This window comes from Tyto alba, unplaced genomic scaffold, assembly GCF_018691265.1.
Source record: "Tyto alba isolate M040663 unplaced genomic scaffold, T.alba_DEE_v4.0 Super-Scaffold_22, whole genome shotgun sequence".
In the NCBI taxonomy this organism is placed as follows: Eukaryota; Metazoa; Chordata; class Aves; order Strigiformes; family Tytonidae; genus Tyto; species Tyto alba.
Window position 1 is genome coordinate 31,763,717 of NW_024881296.1, and position 14,040 is coordinate 31,777,756.

General features: G+C 36.1%; 1 protein-coding gene across 11 annotated transcripts in view; it reads right to left on the reverse strand.

Annotated features, from left to right (window-relative positions):
- Positions 1–14,040, reverse strand: part of L3MBTL3 (L3MBTL histone methyl-lysine binding protein 3) — a 110,592-nt gene that overhangs the window by 10,975 nt on the left and 85,577 nt on the right. For all 11 annotated transcript variants that reach the window (XM_042795708.1, XM_042795707.1, XM_042795709.1 and 8 more), the window contains 3 exons: positions 12,482–12,584; positions 4,301–4,447; positions 2,740–2,904 (listed from right to left, as the gene is read on the reverse strand). In XM_042795708.1, the coding sequence (XP_042651642.1) occupies positions 2,740–2,904; positions 4,301–4,447; positions 12,482–12,584 (415 nt within the window). The remainder of the gene's footprint in view (positions 1–2,739; positions 2,905–4,300; positions 4,448–12,481; positions 12,585–14,040) is intronic.

Here is a 14,040-nt window from a genome sequence, read left to right on the forward strand (position 1 = left end):
AATCAGCTAGGAGCTGCAAGTTCACTGATATCAACAGAAATAAATTTAACACACTATTAATGGTGCAAAATGAACACAATAAATTGGGAAATCCAGCCTTTGTAATATAGTAGGACACAAATAATAATGTTATAACAAGCAACGGCAGTGGAATGCATACAGCAAGCATGCCTTCTTGTGTCACAAAGGACTTCTCTCCAGTATCTTCCTCAAAAATATCACCTGCATTTATTTTTTTTTAAATTATTCTTCTAACCTCCACAAACATAGAAAACTTCTAAAGATGATACAAAGTACTTCAATTCCAAAGCCAAAGCAAATGATTACTGCAATTCAATATAAAGAAGAGAGATCATCAAAACCTATGAGGAAACATGTATCTTCTCATTTTCTTGAGGACAATTTTCATAGCAACACACAGCCAAAAATTTCACCTTCCTAGTTATACAAGATAGTATCATGAATTAAAGGTTTTGGGGAAGGTGCTGGAAGATAAATTGAATTTTCTTTTAAGATGCTGTACCATTTGATTCCCAAGTCTAAGTATTCACCTTCTCTCACTGTAGATATTTCCAGGCTGGAATTCCTATTAGAGTGAAATTCTTTTGCTACTCTGAAGATAGTATAGAGATACTTTCAAATTAAAATTGAATATGCTGTAGGCATGTAATTTTTATCTTGAATTTTAATCTCAGGAACATTCCACAGGGACAGACTGCAGTTTTTATACACATATTTTTGCAAACCAAAATTTTCTAGTATAATTGTTTGTATGCACAGATACCTCTTACTAGTTCAGAAAAAAAGAAAAAAAAGAGAGAAAAGGAGTAAGTGGAACTGGAGATTAGCTGAGTACCACTTAGATTTAACACAACAAAAGAAATCTTATGGCTGGCTTCTATATGGTTGGTTCCTCAATTAAGACTTCTATGAAACAAAAGACTACCTGGAATATGAAGGTATACGCAACAGTACTGAAGTCAAACATCATTAAATCCACAGTATTTGCTCAGCAACTGAAGAGCACAGAAGTATACACATCGATGTCTTCAGTTATGCACGTGTACTCTGAATACACATCTAAAAAGATCCACTGGGCATTGCAATAACTAGATGCTTAATATTTTATAACTCTAGCAGTTCACACATACTTGATGTTGTGAACACTATTTTTCATGCCCTTTTCAAAGGAAGTTTATTCAACTAAAAGTCCTCTCTGACTATGCTGAATACATAAAGAACATGGAAAGCTAGATGATAAAATGCAGATAAGTCATCAGTGTATCCAAAAAGTTCAAATACAAACTGCAAAGCCTCTGGGTAGTTCAAAGTTGGCACGAGGCTGTTATTCTCTAAATGAAAATGACTCAATACAGTGAACAGCTAGCATACATATTGGTTATTTTAGATCTTCATAAAGTCAACACCCTCTTAAAAAATGAAAGAAAAAACCCCCTGTTCTTCAATTAATTTTAAGAGATAGTCTGTAAAGTCAAAGTTTATTTCTAAAAAAAGTTGAATTTGCTACAACCGTAGTTAAAATGATGAATGACAACTATTAATTAACACAGGTTATTTCAAAACTACACATGAAACTCTCCTGTCTTTCTGTCTTTTTTTGCTGTTTAAATTCACTTGAGTGTGACTAGTGAATGCTGTTTATTTGTGGTATGGAAATGATATCAACACTGCCTGATGCCCCTACTAGATCTTTTTCAATGTAACTTGAACAGTATCACCTGACTGAAATAACGTGAAATAATGTTCTACAGAAAAGTTGACCAATTTTAAAAGATGCAAAAAGCTACACATTAAATTTTATTTTATTTTTTATTTAGCATAGGGTTTTGGAATAAAGCAAACAGTCAATAATAGTTCAGAAAAGAAAAAAAAAATCTAGAGGAAGAAAGAAGGAAAATTATATTTTCCTGCCAGATATGGTTAACCTCATATGAAAAAAAAGTTTTTAAAAAAAACTTGCAGAGCAGTTTCAGAGGATTTTACTGATTCTTAATAAAACAGCTAAGTTTCAATCATCAACCTTATTGTGAGGTATTTACCGTATAATATTAACTCTGCCAAGTCTCTCAAGACACTATTATTACTAACACTTACAGTTCATATATTACGAACACGTGATAATGTAGCTAACATAAATATATAACAAATGATACTTCTTGTCCCAGGGTGTCTTCTATTTCTGTATAAAAATAGCCAAAAAAATAATGCGCTGATACTGTAACTAATTAAAAATGTAGGGAACCCTACTGCCTCACATATCCCCATGAAAACACTGAATTGTATCTTTTTAGTATCAAAGATAGCCTTTTTATACCATAAATATTATTTTCCACTGCAGGCCTGGAAACTCTCTCATGTCATTTTTTGTAAAAAAGATACTCCAAATCCCGACAGTTAAGGAATTACTTTTCATTTTTAAATGTATGTACATATACAATAACATATTTGTACACAGAGGTAGGGAAGAAGGATCTCAACTTGCAATAATTTTTCTGTCTTGTAGTATTTTTCCTCTGCTCTTTGTTATGCATTTCTTAAATACATTGTGACACTCCTTCCCTGCTATTTCTAATATAAAGACAGCTAAGAACTTCCATCTCCTTCCCCGCTGCTTCCAAGAGTTCCACTGACAAATCACTGCACTGCATTGCCTGGTGAGCTACATTTTAAACTGACTGACTCCAAACAACCCATATCATGAAAGGAACTGATAGTTACCCAGGTGCCTTCTTTTCTTTCACTTCACATAACAGGGGTTTCTTGCAAGGAGATTTACTTTCTGCATCTTCTTGCTTAGTTGTTTCTATTACAGTTTTCCCAGATGATCGACTGTGAGCTGAAGATTTCATACCTACGTGACCAGGGCTGGGGCATTTTCTGTCACTGTTTAAAACAAATTGACAAAATGTTTAAAACTGAATGCAGCTGAGTTGTTGTTCAACTTATTCTCTCTATGGGTAAAGAGTCATTAGTGTAATTGAAAATATACAAGGTTTTTGTTTGTTTCTGAAATACACAGCAGATTTTTACTTGTCACCAACAAAATCATACTTGGGATTATCAGAGATCACAAAACAGAAGCCTCTTCCCCATGAAATCAAAGGTAAAAAGTTCAGGTGATTCAATAGGAACAAAATTTCACTAATGTTATTTTTGATAATAAACTATCCACTTTAAATATCTGTAACGGAAGAAAACTTTGAAGTGTCATCTTCCTGCTATCCCTTCTTTCCCTTCCATGATATGCTGCTGAGCAGCCAGGACCCTTTAAAAATGTTATGCAGTCTTTTAACTGGGACAATGAAAAAACCACGCTTGACACAGTTCCTGCCACAGCAAACACTGCTCCAGCTGTTACTGGCTTCACTGGGATGGTACCCTGGCTACCTGTCAGAGGGTAATTAAGTCACTTTAGATTTCTACAACCCTACATTTATAAGAATGGTTGAACCACACAGTGCTCTTTGACAGCTGAATAGTTTGGTTTTTGAAGCATGAAGCTGAAACTGTCTCCAAGAATGTAATTTAAAATACCATCTACTGAAAACACGTGGTCATTACAGTGGAAACTGGAAATCTTCACTACAAGCGTTCACATTTTCATATTTACATTAATGTAGCCCTTGAAAAGAATGGAAAGCCTCTCTTCTTTTCCTTTCCTTCTTAAATTATCTGTGTATTGTCACAGCCCAAAATAAGCACAGGAGCTGGTGTCCACAATTTCTGATAGAAAATCATAATCTGAAAATCATCATTTTGGTATCACATCCCTTTGTTTTTTCCCAGTGCTCCTGCTAGAGGCTTCAGCAGACTTTAGCATCGTTCTTGCAGAACTCACTTCCTGTAATTTGATTCCCCACAATAACAACAGAATTTATAGTGGCTATTCTTCAAAGGGCAACATTAATTTGCAGTCACATCAATAAGGCCACCCCAGCAAACAAAAGAAACACAAATAAATCGTTTTCTTAGGTGAAACCAACTGACAAATGATCTATTTTAAATTCCAATTAACCACTTAGTAGTCTAGATAGTCACGCTGAAGATGAAACCGAACTCTTGTTAAATCATACATAGTAAAATCAGTATCAGTCTTCGACAGCTCCGTGACCTTTACGATAAGCACTGATGAAACCATTTCTTCCCTGTAAATGAAAATGTAGATAAATAGGCAGGCCCTTCTGAAACCATTCAGCCATTACACGGCTACAAATTATGTTGCAGAACACTGAAATAAAGTACTGCTGTTAGTCACGGGCATTGTTTCAATCGTAATTACTTGATTACAGGAGAGGTGGATCTTTCACTTGCTTCCACTTTTCTGTTTCTGGGGACAGGACTGGCTGCAGGCATCTCCCCGCTCAACCGGTCAGGCAAGAGGCTTTCTTTGTTCAAGTTCATCTCTGAATATGGGCAGCTGACTGCACTAGAAGTTGAAGAAGAGAAATGCCTCCTTATTCTCAGACACTTTACTGACTTCACTCAGTTCAAATGAAATGACATCAGAGACCAGTTTTCTAGAAGTAAATGCAATTAATATAAAGAAGATTAGAAAAAAATGCAGTAAGTAGTCATATGTTAAAATGTTAATAAATCCACTGATTAAAAACCTCAACCTGAATGTTTTTTGCATTTCCTTTTGACAGCAACTTACGTTAACACAAACTGTGTTTGTTTATATTACAGCATACATTCTTGAAAATTGCTTGATGAATGCTTAGTTTGCTCTCTCACACCTTTAATGGTATTTTATACATAATATACAGGGTGCCTTTGACTATGCCTACCTCTCACCAAGTAAAATCATATTCCCATGGTTATTTTTTCCTGCAAAGGAGAATATTTCTATTATGTAATGTCCACACAGAAGCTGCATTGCAAGGGCACAGTATGAGGAATGCTACACATTCTCTTACAGCAGTGAATGCCCCACCTTTGCAAATGTCATTTTTAGATACTCCCATAAAGGACCATGGTATTTTCAGTCTTTCCTATCATTCAACACTCCTAACTTTGCTACACTCCAACTAGAGAAGGAAAGAATCTGACCCTGTGCTTTGACAATGACTTGTAGACATCTCTAACAAATGTGAAAGTTGTACCTCCCACAATGGGTAGGAAAGGGAAGAAAAGCAACACAAATCACACCTGGCTGAACTAGGATTTTGTCTTTAGAAGAATGTAATACAATGTTCAACTGATTAGTCAGGCTACATACTCACAATTCAAAGATAATATCCCAAATTCTCTAAGGTATATATATGCCACAACAGTGAATAACAACATGATCAGTTTTCAAATCTCTATTTAAGATACAGCAGAAGCTGTACTAAACATAATGTTCTATTTGTGTTTCATGAACCATGACATTAACTATAATCAAAAATTATGCTTTTCTACTCACCTGTATTGTTACAAGGACCTCTGCAATGGTAGAATGTAAAAAACCCCTATCTTAGAATTTTGTTTATTTTCCTTTCAAGAATATAACTCTCTGGCTTTCCATAAACTACTGCAATGTTGTATTTGTTTCACTGATTGTTACATGCATGATTTTCAAACAGAACTGTCCAGTATAAACAAGCCTACCTTGCCAGCCATATACCCTGCCACCTCCCAATTACAAAAACTAAATGGAAAACCAACAGATAACATTATCATGTTCGCTTTACAAACCACAGAATAAAAAACGGCCTTTTTATTCAAAATATGCCATACATTCTCCTTTTCATTTACTGATGAAGTTTTGGATTCATGGTGTGTATGAATCAACTCCTAGCACAAGACTGGACCACTATTAACAATCTAATTTTGGCCTTACCAGCATAAACAAAAAGTTGGTGGAAATTTACATTTCTCTCAGCACTAGCACAAAAGGAAAAAATTCCTTAAGGCTACACAGGCCAAGTCAGGCAGTGCTTGCTGGAGTTATTGACACAGGACTCCAACGGCATGTCTGATTTTGTCAGTTGGTTCACTTGAAAATATGACAGTATCAAGCTTGGGTTTTTTCCCTTTTTTTTTTTTTTTATTTTTTTGTTTGTTTGTTTGTTTGTTTTGTTTTTTTAAAATCCTTGTATAGCTGTGCTGAACTTGAATTATGGAGGAAAAATATGCCAGTGGAATACAATCTCTGCTTTTCTAATCAAGATGAGATCCCCATTTCAGCCCATCCCAAGCTGATGGTGTTCTACAACAGCCTGTAGAGTGTTTCCAAGGGACATACAGCCATCCATTCCCAGAGGATGTACACAGGACAGTTATCTTTGCCGCCTTCTGAGGAACTGGGTGGTAGTCCCAGCACCTCCCCTGAGATACAGGCACTGAAGTCTTTTGCCAGGAGTACCTTCATACAAGAAGTTTACATAGCAGAAAAAGATACAGCCAAATGTGTGGCTGGACTCTAACGCACTATATTTGAAATAGGGTAGGCTTTTTTGTTAATGAAAATGTTTTAAAGATGCGGAATAGAATATACAAATTAAAATTTAACTTGGAGCATTTAACTTTTAGTTCTAATTTTTCTTGAGCAGAATTTGACATTTTCCTTTGGATTTATTTATATTCCTCTACTTACATTTATTTTTCAACCTACTGGCTTTGTCTGTCTTAGGACACCTTAAAAGAACAAAACCACATGAACTGAAAGATGGGGAAGCAAAGAGGAACAATAGGAAAGAGGAGGTTGCTTTATATTCTCAAGTCTTTACATTGCTACATCTATCACAGCGATGTCTTTTTTCCCTTTCAAATGAACTACAAGATAAAAGATACAGGCTTCTATTCAGAGAAAGGTTTTAAACAATCAATGCTAGCGGGATTTAAATTCTTGCTGTGACAAACTCATACCACTGTGATGAAATACAGTTATCAGAAACTCAGAATTATACTGGTTAATCTCAGTTCTGCCACTGCTATAAGGCAAAGCATGTAATCTTCTTTTGGCTTCCTATGATCACAGGGGTGTTTTGAGGCTTAGTGTTCTTAAGCAATCAGAGGGTTGTCTCAAGGAAACACTAAACACTAACAGTGTGCAGTGTGGTATCTAACTTCAGTTAAACAAGCCTTATACCACAATGAAATCTGACAACATGATTTCATTTCCAGCAGGCCTTCTGTTTACCAACACCATTAAGATGTTTTAAATTAAAAAACAAGAAAAGGCCCCAAAATTCAGTCCTTCATGAGAACTTGCCTGTTTATATACTGCTTCTTCCTTTATCATTTTCTGGAAAAACAGAAGTTGAATGACAATTTCAGTCAATGATAGCTATAATATTAGCAATGCTTTAGAACAATAGATTCAGATTAGTTTTTCTTTGTAATTAATCACCTGAGTTGCCGTGTTATTTTTTAACAACTCTTTGATAGTCTTTTGATGTTATTATTACTTGGGGCAACAAAAAGAACCCTCAAGTTTTCCACTGGTATCTTTGTTTCAAAAAAACATGGCATGAATGAACCTGTGTATGAGTTACATGGCTTCAGATCAATCAGTAAATCCTCCCAAATCTCAATGCCTCCAGCCTTCAGTTCAGTTTAACTTGTCTTCTACAAAGATTAAAAAATTAATCTTGTTATTCCTACATAATAGAAGTAATTGATTTATACAGGACTGTATGGTTTAGAGACAACTCATCTCAAAGGCTCAGAAGCCTTGATGTTTAGATTATTTTGTATTAAATTAGAATTTTTAATTCTTCTGCCAACTTAAACCTGGATTTCTGCTCCACCTTGAAGTTTGCCTTAGCACACTATTTTGAAAACTGCAGAAGTTCAGAAGCCAGTTTCCAAAATGATCAGATGTCCTTGACTTGGGAGTACCAAGGTCTGCCAGAGGCACAGGGAGCATGGCACAAAGTAGAAGCACCAGCAGGTACCCAATTTGAAAACTACTACACATGTGACAGGGCTGTACATCACCTGTGCTGCTTCACAGCTTTGAAATCAGTCCAACGCAAAGATACTCAGTTATCACCTGAGCTGCTTCAGTAGGCTCAACCCCTATTTCAGTAAACAAATAACCACATTAACACCACCTGACTTCCCCACACAGGAGAATTAATCAGCCATCTCCAAACGTTGAAGGATCAACATAGCACAGGAATTAGCTATCTGCTGTACACTCTGCATCCTACTGAAATGGCAACAGAGTGTCTGGCAATACACGTGTCCATAACACAGTTCTCTGAGGAAAGGGAGCCACTCTTTCCATAGTCCTGCATAGGCTGAGTAAAAACTGAGCATTAAAATAATCTGTTTTTATCAAATCAGGAAAGATCAACAAAGGAAAAACCCAATGCCCCAATTACTACTTCTTGTGTACCGTTCTGAAGAATTCCAGTGATCACAGGCCTGGGATTTTCAAGTCAAGAGAGGTTTTACATAATCAGCCCTTTTCAGAACTGTCTGATGGAACAAAAGTATCAAGGTAGCATATCCAATTTGTGGTTATTTTGCAACTGCTCTTCTATCACTCTCATGATCTATCTCTAGGTAGGGTTACACACATATGTTTTTTCTCTAAAGTTCAAGGGTAGTAGAATAAACTGGGCTACTGATGGGTGGGCATAGTCTTAGTCTTCTACAGACATCTGGAGATGCTCCTATCTTCTAGTAGTATGCAAAGCTTCTGAAGCACAGAGTCCAACTGTATTACTCAGCCACAGCTACACCTAACATCAGAAGGGAACGTAAGCCAGGATTCTCTTAACTTGAGTAAGAAGAGTAGGGTGTACTCCGTTTGGTAAAACAAAGTTAATACTAAAGTATTTTAAAATACAGATTATCAGTCTTTATGGCTGCTTGGAATATTTAGCAAACCTGTGTGAAGTCACAGACAAGTCTCCTATTTTAGCTGTACTGGTTGGAAACGTTACCAACCCCAGCTCCTCATTGCCTTTCAGGTACAGGTAATTGCCCAGCACTGCCAGGGGATGAGGTTGTACGGCAGCTCCAAGAACATTCACCTGGATTGGCTCAAACTGTCTTCATTGATGGGTTAAGCAAATAGATTTGCCTAACTGATGGATTAGACTTTATCTAGAGCAGCCTATGTCCAGATGACCGCATCTGCTGGTAGTGGTACGTGATTAATAAGAAATCTCCAGCAAAAAGGTCCTGACCAACATCAGGGGGATGTATTGGTTTTTTTCTGCTGGATTTTTTGTTAAGTGATGACTTTACTTTAGTTGACTTCATGAAAACATTTTTAACTAGTCTGGAAACAAGAGATACAAACCTTCTCTTCCACAATTTACAGTGCATGTTTTTCATCAAAGCATTCATTTTTAGGTGAAAGCTGCTTCAACAGTCTAAACCTGACTCAAGAGTAGCTTGTAACAGATTTGGCTGGGGCCAGTGACCTTACATAAAAGATAAAACGAAACTCGAGACTGGCATCAAAATGAGACAAGAAATACTTCAGCAAACACTGAATGAATAGATGCGACACCCTGCTGAGCTGAGGTTTCCCACATTTCTGTGCTGTGGTTCTCTTCCAACACAGCCTCCACTATGGCACATTTAGTTCATTTCAATTTACACATAATGCATGTGAAGTTTCTGGTAAAAATCTTTATTCATGGACAGCTGACCCAAAACACTAATGACCTGTTTACAACTGACCACTTTGCATTACTGCTCGAACTTGAAAATGATTGCATGCATTAAACATCAGGGACCATACAGTTCATAATCATAAATATGCAAGTGATCTGCATAACACTACCAACCTGCACATCAGTCTGTTTCAACTGCACAGCACAAAATCCTGGATCAACTGGTGATAGATACCAAGTCCTTATTAACATCAACTTTTCCAAAAAGTAAATGCTTTAACCTCCCTACATAATTAATCACTGAGGCTTTCATCTAGTTCCTAAGGAACAAGCTCTCAAAATTATTTCAGAACTACTTAGCATTTTAAATTATCATATTTTCCGCACATTGGCATTTATGATGTAGATAGATGTTGTACCTTATCATGAAAAAAAGATTAAGCATGGTTAAATACATTTCAAGGTTGCCAAGATAAAAGAACCAAGGGACTGCCACCTGACGTGGATAATTATACCCGCTTCAAAATGTCTGTGTTCATTCCAGAAAAAAATGATAGTACGTTAGAATTTTGGGGGTTACCTGTACTCTAAAGTCTGTAGACTCCAGATAAATAACAAATCTCATTATTTTCCTCAGAAATGTTCAAGAAAAAAAACAACAATATCAGCACACGGGGGAAAACCAATATATTTAGTGAATAACATAGTTAACGTTGTTAGTTTATTTGCTGTGAAACAGCAAATACCTGTCTTACGAACAAAATCTCTGTTGTTATATATCTATCCCCTAGAACTATCAGTTAATGTGCTAAGATCATAGTAAAAATAAAACATGATAGATGCCATGAGTTTATTTCTTTTCTTAATATTCCAGATGAGTAAGTACAACAACTTTAAATACCATGTAAAATCTAGTTATAAAAGCAAAGGCTACATGAACTAACTAGGCATACAGCTCTTACCCACCCCTTCCCCATGAAACATTAGAAGTTTTAGTGCCAACGTTTATTTGGAGAGATCATAAATTAAAAATTTTTCTGACACATTCACTTAAGGATTTTTTTGGGGTTTGGTTTGGTTTGGTTTGGTTTGTGTTTTTTCAAGTTTCAGCCTTGGGCTAAGAATGGGTATATTAATCTGATTCTAAGTAACTGAGATAGCACACGGTAAGGAAGATAATACTCTGAATTGGAAGTTATTGCCTTACAGATCAGGTACATTAATAAATCATACAAGACTCAGTCTACTAGAATATGAAATAAAATAGGTTTCAGCTAAGCAGCCAGGAAGCTTTTTAGGCAAGTCTAGCTTCACATTCACAGTGGAGTAATAACATGAACACAGTAGGTTATCATATGCTAACTGAAAGATGGTAACCTCTTAAGTACTAATGTGACTGTTTAAGGAGTTATCCTGCTGATTGAGTGCAACAAAGCTTCTCAAAAGGGAAAGTAGAAAAACTGAAAAAAATAAACCACAGAAAAAGAACATGGACTGAAAAAGACAAAAGGAAAAGGGTGGGAATAATCTGAAAAACAGCAGTGCGGCATACTGTGTCATGACACCACCGCCACAGTTCATACTGGAACATGTTTTGGCACTGGAGCTAACCTAGCCATGGAGATAAAGCTTGGGTTAGCACCAGGAGTTCTTCTGCCCCCTAACACCACAAATGCAATGCCTCTGCTGTAGACAGGAAAGAACTTCTTGGAGCAAAAGATGTCTTTTGCACACTAAAGATGTAACAACACAGTGAGTTTTGCTGGCAGGTAACTTTGTTAGGGGTGAGTCAGGACTTCAACAATTGCTGATACACCACCAGCACCTTGTAGCGTAATTCTAGCCAACAGGACATAATTCTCTCAAGAAAAACATGAGAAGAGCGCAAAGCTAACTCTTGGATCACAGTAGTTTAATAATACACTTAAAAAACCTGATTAGACAATCAAAGAACTGTCCTTCAACCATACGAGAGCAGAAATCACAAAATGGTATGACAGTTGAGGATCGTATGACTCTGTAATGGAAAAATTCCAAGAAAACTTCTAGAAGCTCTAATTTGCAAAAAAGTAATAGGATAATATTTATGGTACTTAATTCTCAACTTAACATATTACATTAACTTTATATCCCTTACTGAAATAGTCAGGATTCACCTCATACTGTAAATATTTTAAAAGTAATAAAAATTTGACTTAGTAAATGTTTTCTATTTACTGACATTGTCTCTCTGTCCTCCATTCCATTCTCCCATGCTACTACTTTCCCTATGTTAACTCTCCTGTAGGACAGCTTGTGATGTCCACATTTCCGTATTATATTTCAGAAGGTGTTCAACAAAAGCATCTTTAGAAACACTAGGTACAAAGAGCAAGTTGTTCCTAGGTACAAAGAGCAAGTTGTTCAGGCTGTCATTTGGGAATACATCCATCGGAATGTCCTTTTTTAGAATTTTTCCAAGCCAATAAGCAAACCTTCACCCCTACCAACCAAGCAGAACAAAAACATCCAAGCCATAATAAAATTAGTGACCTCATATTTCAAAAGGTTCACAGGTTATTGATTTATACATATCTATCTGTAATATTTTGCAATCCAACCAGCAAGCTGAGGAATCCTCACAGGAACAAAATACAGAGTAGATGAATCTATCAATTGTGACAAAAAATTATGTTCGACAAATCTTATCTCGGCACACCCTAGTGAAATGAAGTTACAGATTGCTAATGTTTATTTCAGCATGCTCACCATGGCAACTGAAATCATTGCATATTTAGGTTTACAAGATTTCCTATTTTTTTTCCAGCTTGGATCTGTTCTCTTGTGAACAACAATTAGAAAAAATCATGTGCACACATCACTCAATCAAAAGAATAAAATTAGAGTTTCATAGTACATACCTATGATGGCCAATATGTCTTGCTCTTTTAATGTGCCCAACTCCTTTACATCCTGCTGTGGGACACCCTCCATGCTCTAAAGCTTCCACCAATTCCAAGGGACCTGCATGTCAGGGTAAATTACATATGAGATTAAAAAAAAAGTATCTAAACTTTAGAAGTTATATAAATATGCAGGAGTTCTAGAGTATCATAGTAAACATGAATAAGAAATAAGTAAACAAAAACTAATTTCAAAGTACTTTAAAAGTGCATTCTGCAAAAGCATGATGGAGATTCAAGCAACCTAATCCACTGGAGAAATAATTTTATTCTGTGTGAATAAATCTCTACAGGAAAGCTACATCTACATAAAGAATGTAAATCTTGGAGGAACTGTATAATTTCAAATTTCTCTCCTATTAACTACCTGTAGTTTGAACCTGGTTGTTTTGCAAGAACACAGACAAACTAAGTTACCCTGCTGTCTTGAAGACAGGGATCTGTTCATAATGGGTAGTGACCTTCTCCATTTTTAGCTCAAATTTTCCAGTGAACAAGACGTGACAACAAAGGCTGAAAATACTACCAAAAAGAACACACCATCAGGAGATTTTTGACATTTTTACTTATCCGAATTTATATGTCTGTCTGATTTTCATCAACCTGTAACAACGACGCTGCAGAGACATTAAAGCATGTAGGTGTCAAAACTAGCTTTGACACTCAAACAGAGTATATGACCTGTAGGTTCATAGCAAGTGAGAGGCAGACCTACTCCACTATATAAAACTGAGAACACCTCCTGCACATTTGCAAACACGTACTGTCTAGTACTGGTTTTACTTGAAAAGTACATGAACTTGTATCTCCCCCTACAGATAACAATACTGACATAAAAAGGTCTATTTAAACAAATTTCCCTAGATGAAAAACAAATTATTGCTTGCAGATGGATAATGAAAGACAGAAAATCATTATGTATAATTAGGACAGTCCAAAAGCATTTAACAAATGTTCTATCGATGCTAATGTTACAACACTATGACTACACTCAAAGACTTCTATAGGCTTTAAAATGGTGTAATGGATGAGAGAACAGAGAATTTTACCTTTTCTACCTTTATGCAAAATTGATGCCAATAATGTTGAAAGCTAGTGGACTCAGAGGAAGACTAACTTAATAGGGACACTTTTGTAACAGGAAGTTCTGCCTCACTCATGCACTGGTTTTGGGAAAACTAGCTCCCTACAGATGTTCTCTCCTCACTTAAATTCAAACTCTCTAAAAATGTAATTTAAAAGAGCTGCAACTAGCTGTCCATATTTATGCAAGATGCTGCTTGGATCACTGTGAAAGTATTAAAATCAACATCAGTACATGGCTCTTAATTCCCTAACTTCTACCAAAAAGGTCATAATCCATCCTGATGACTTCACTACATCTTAAGTGAAAATACTATGAGTATATAAATACTGTGTAAGACCATTATGATGACTGCTCTAGACTAATATTGGTAACACTGTGCAGTGTTCACACAAAGCTTGTAGTGCTAAAGACAGAGATCTGGAGCACATCA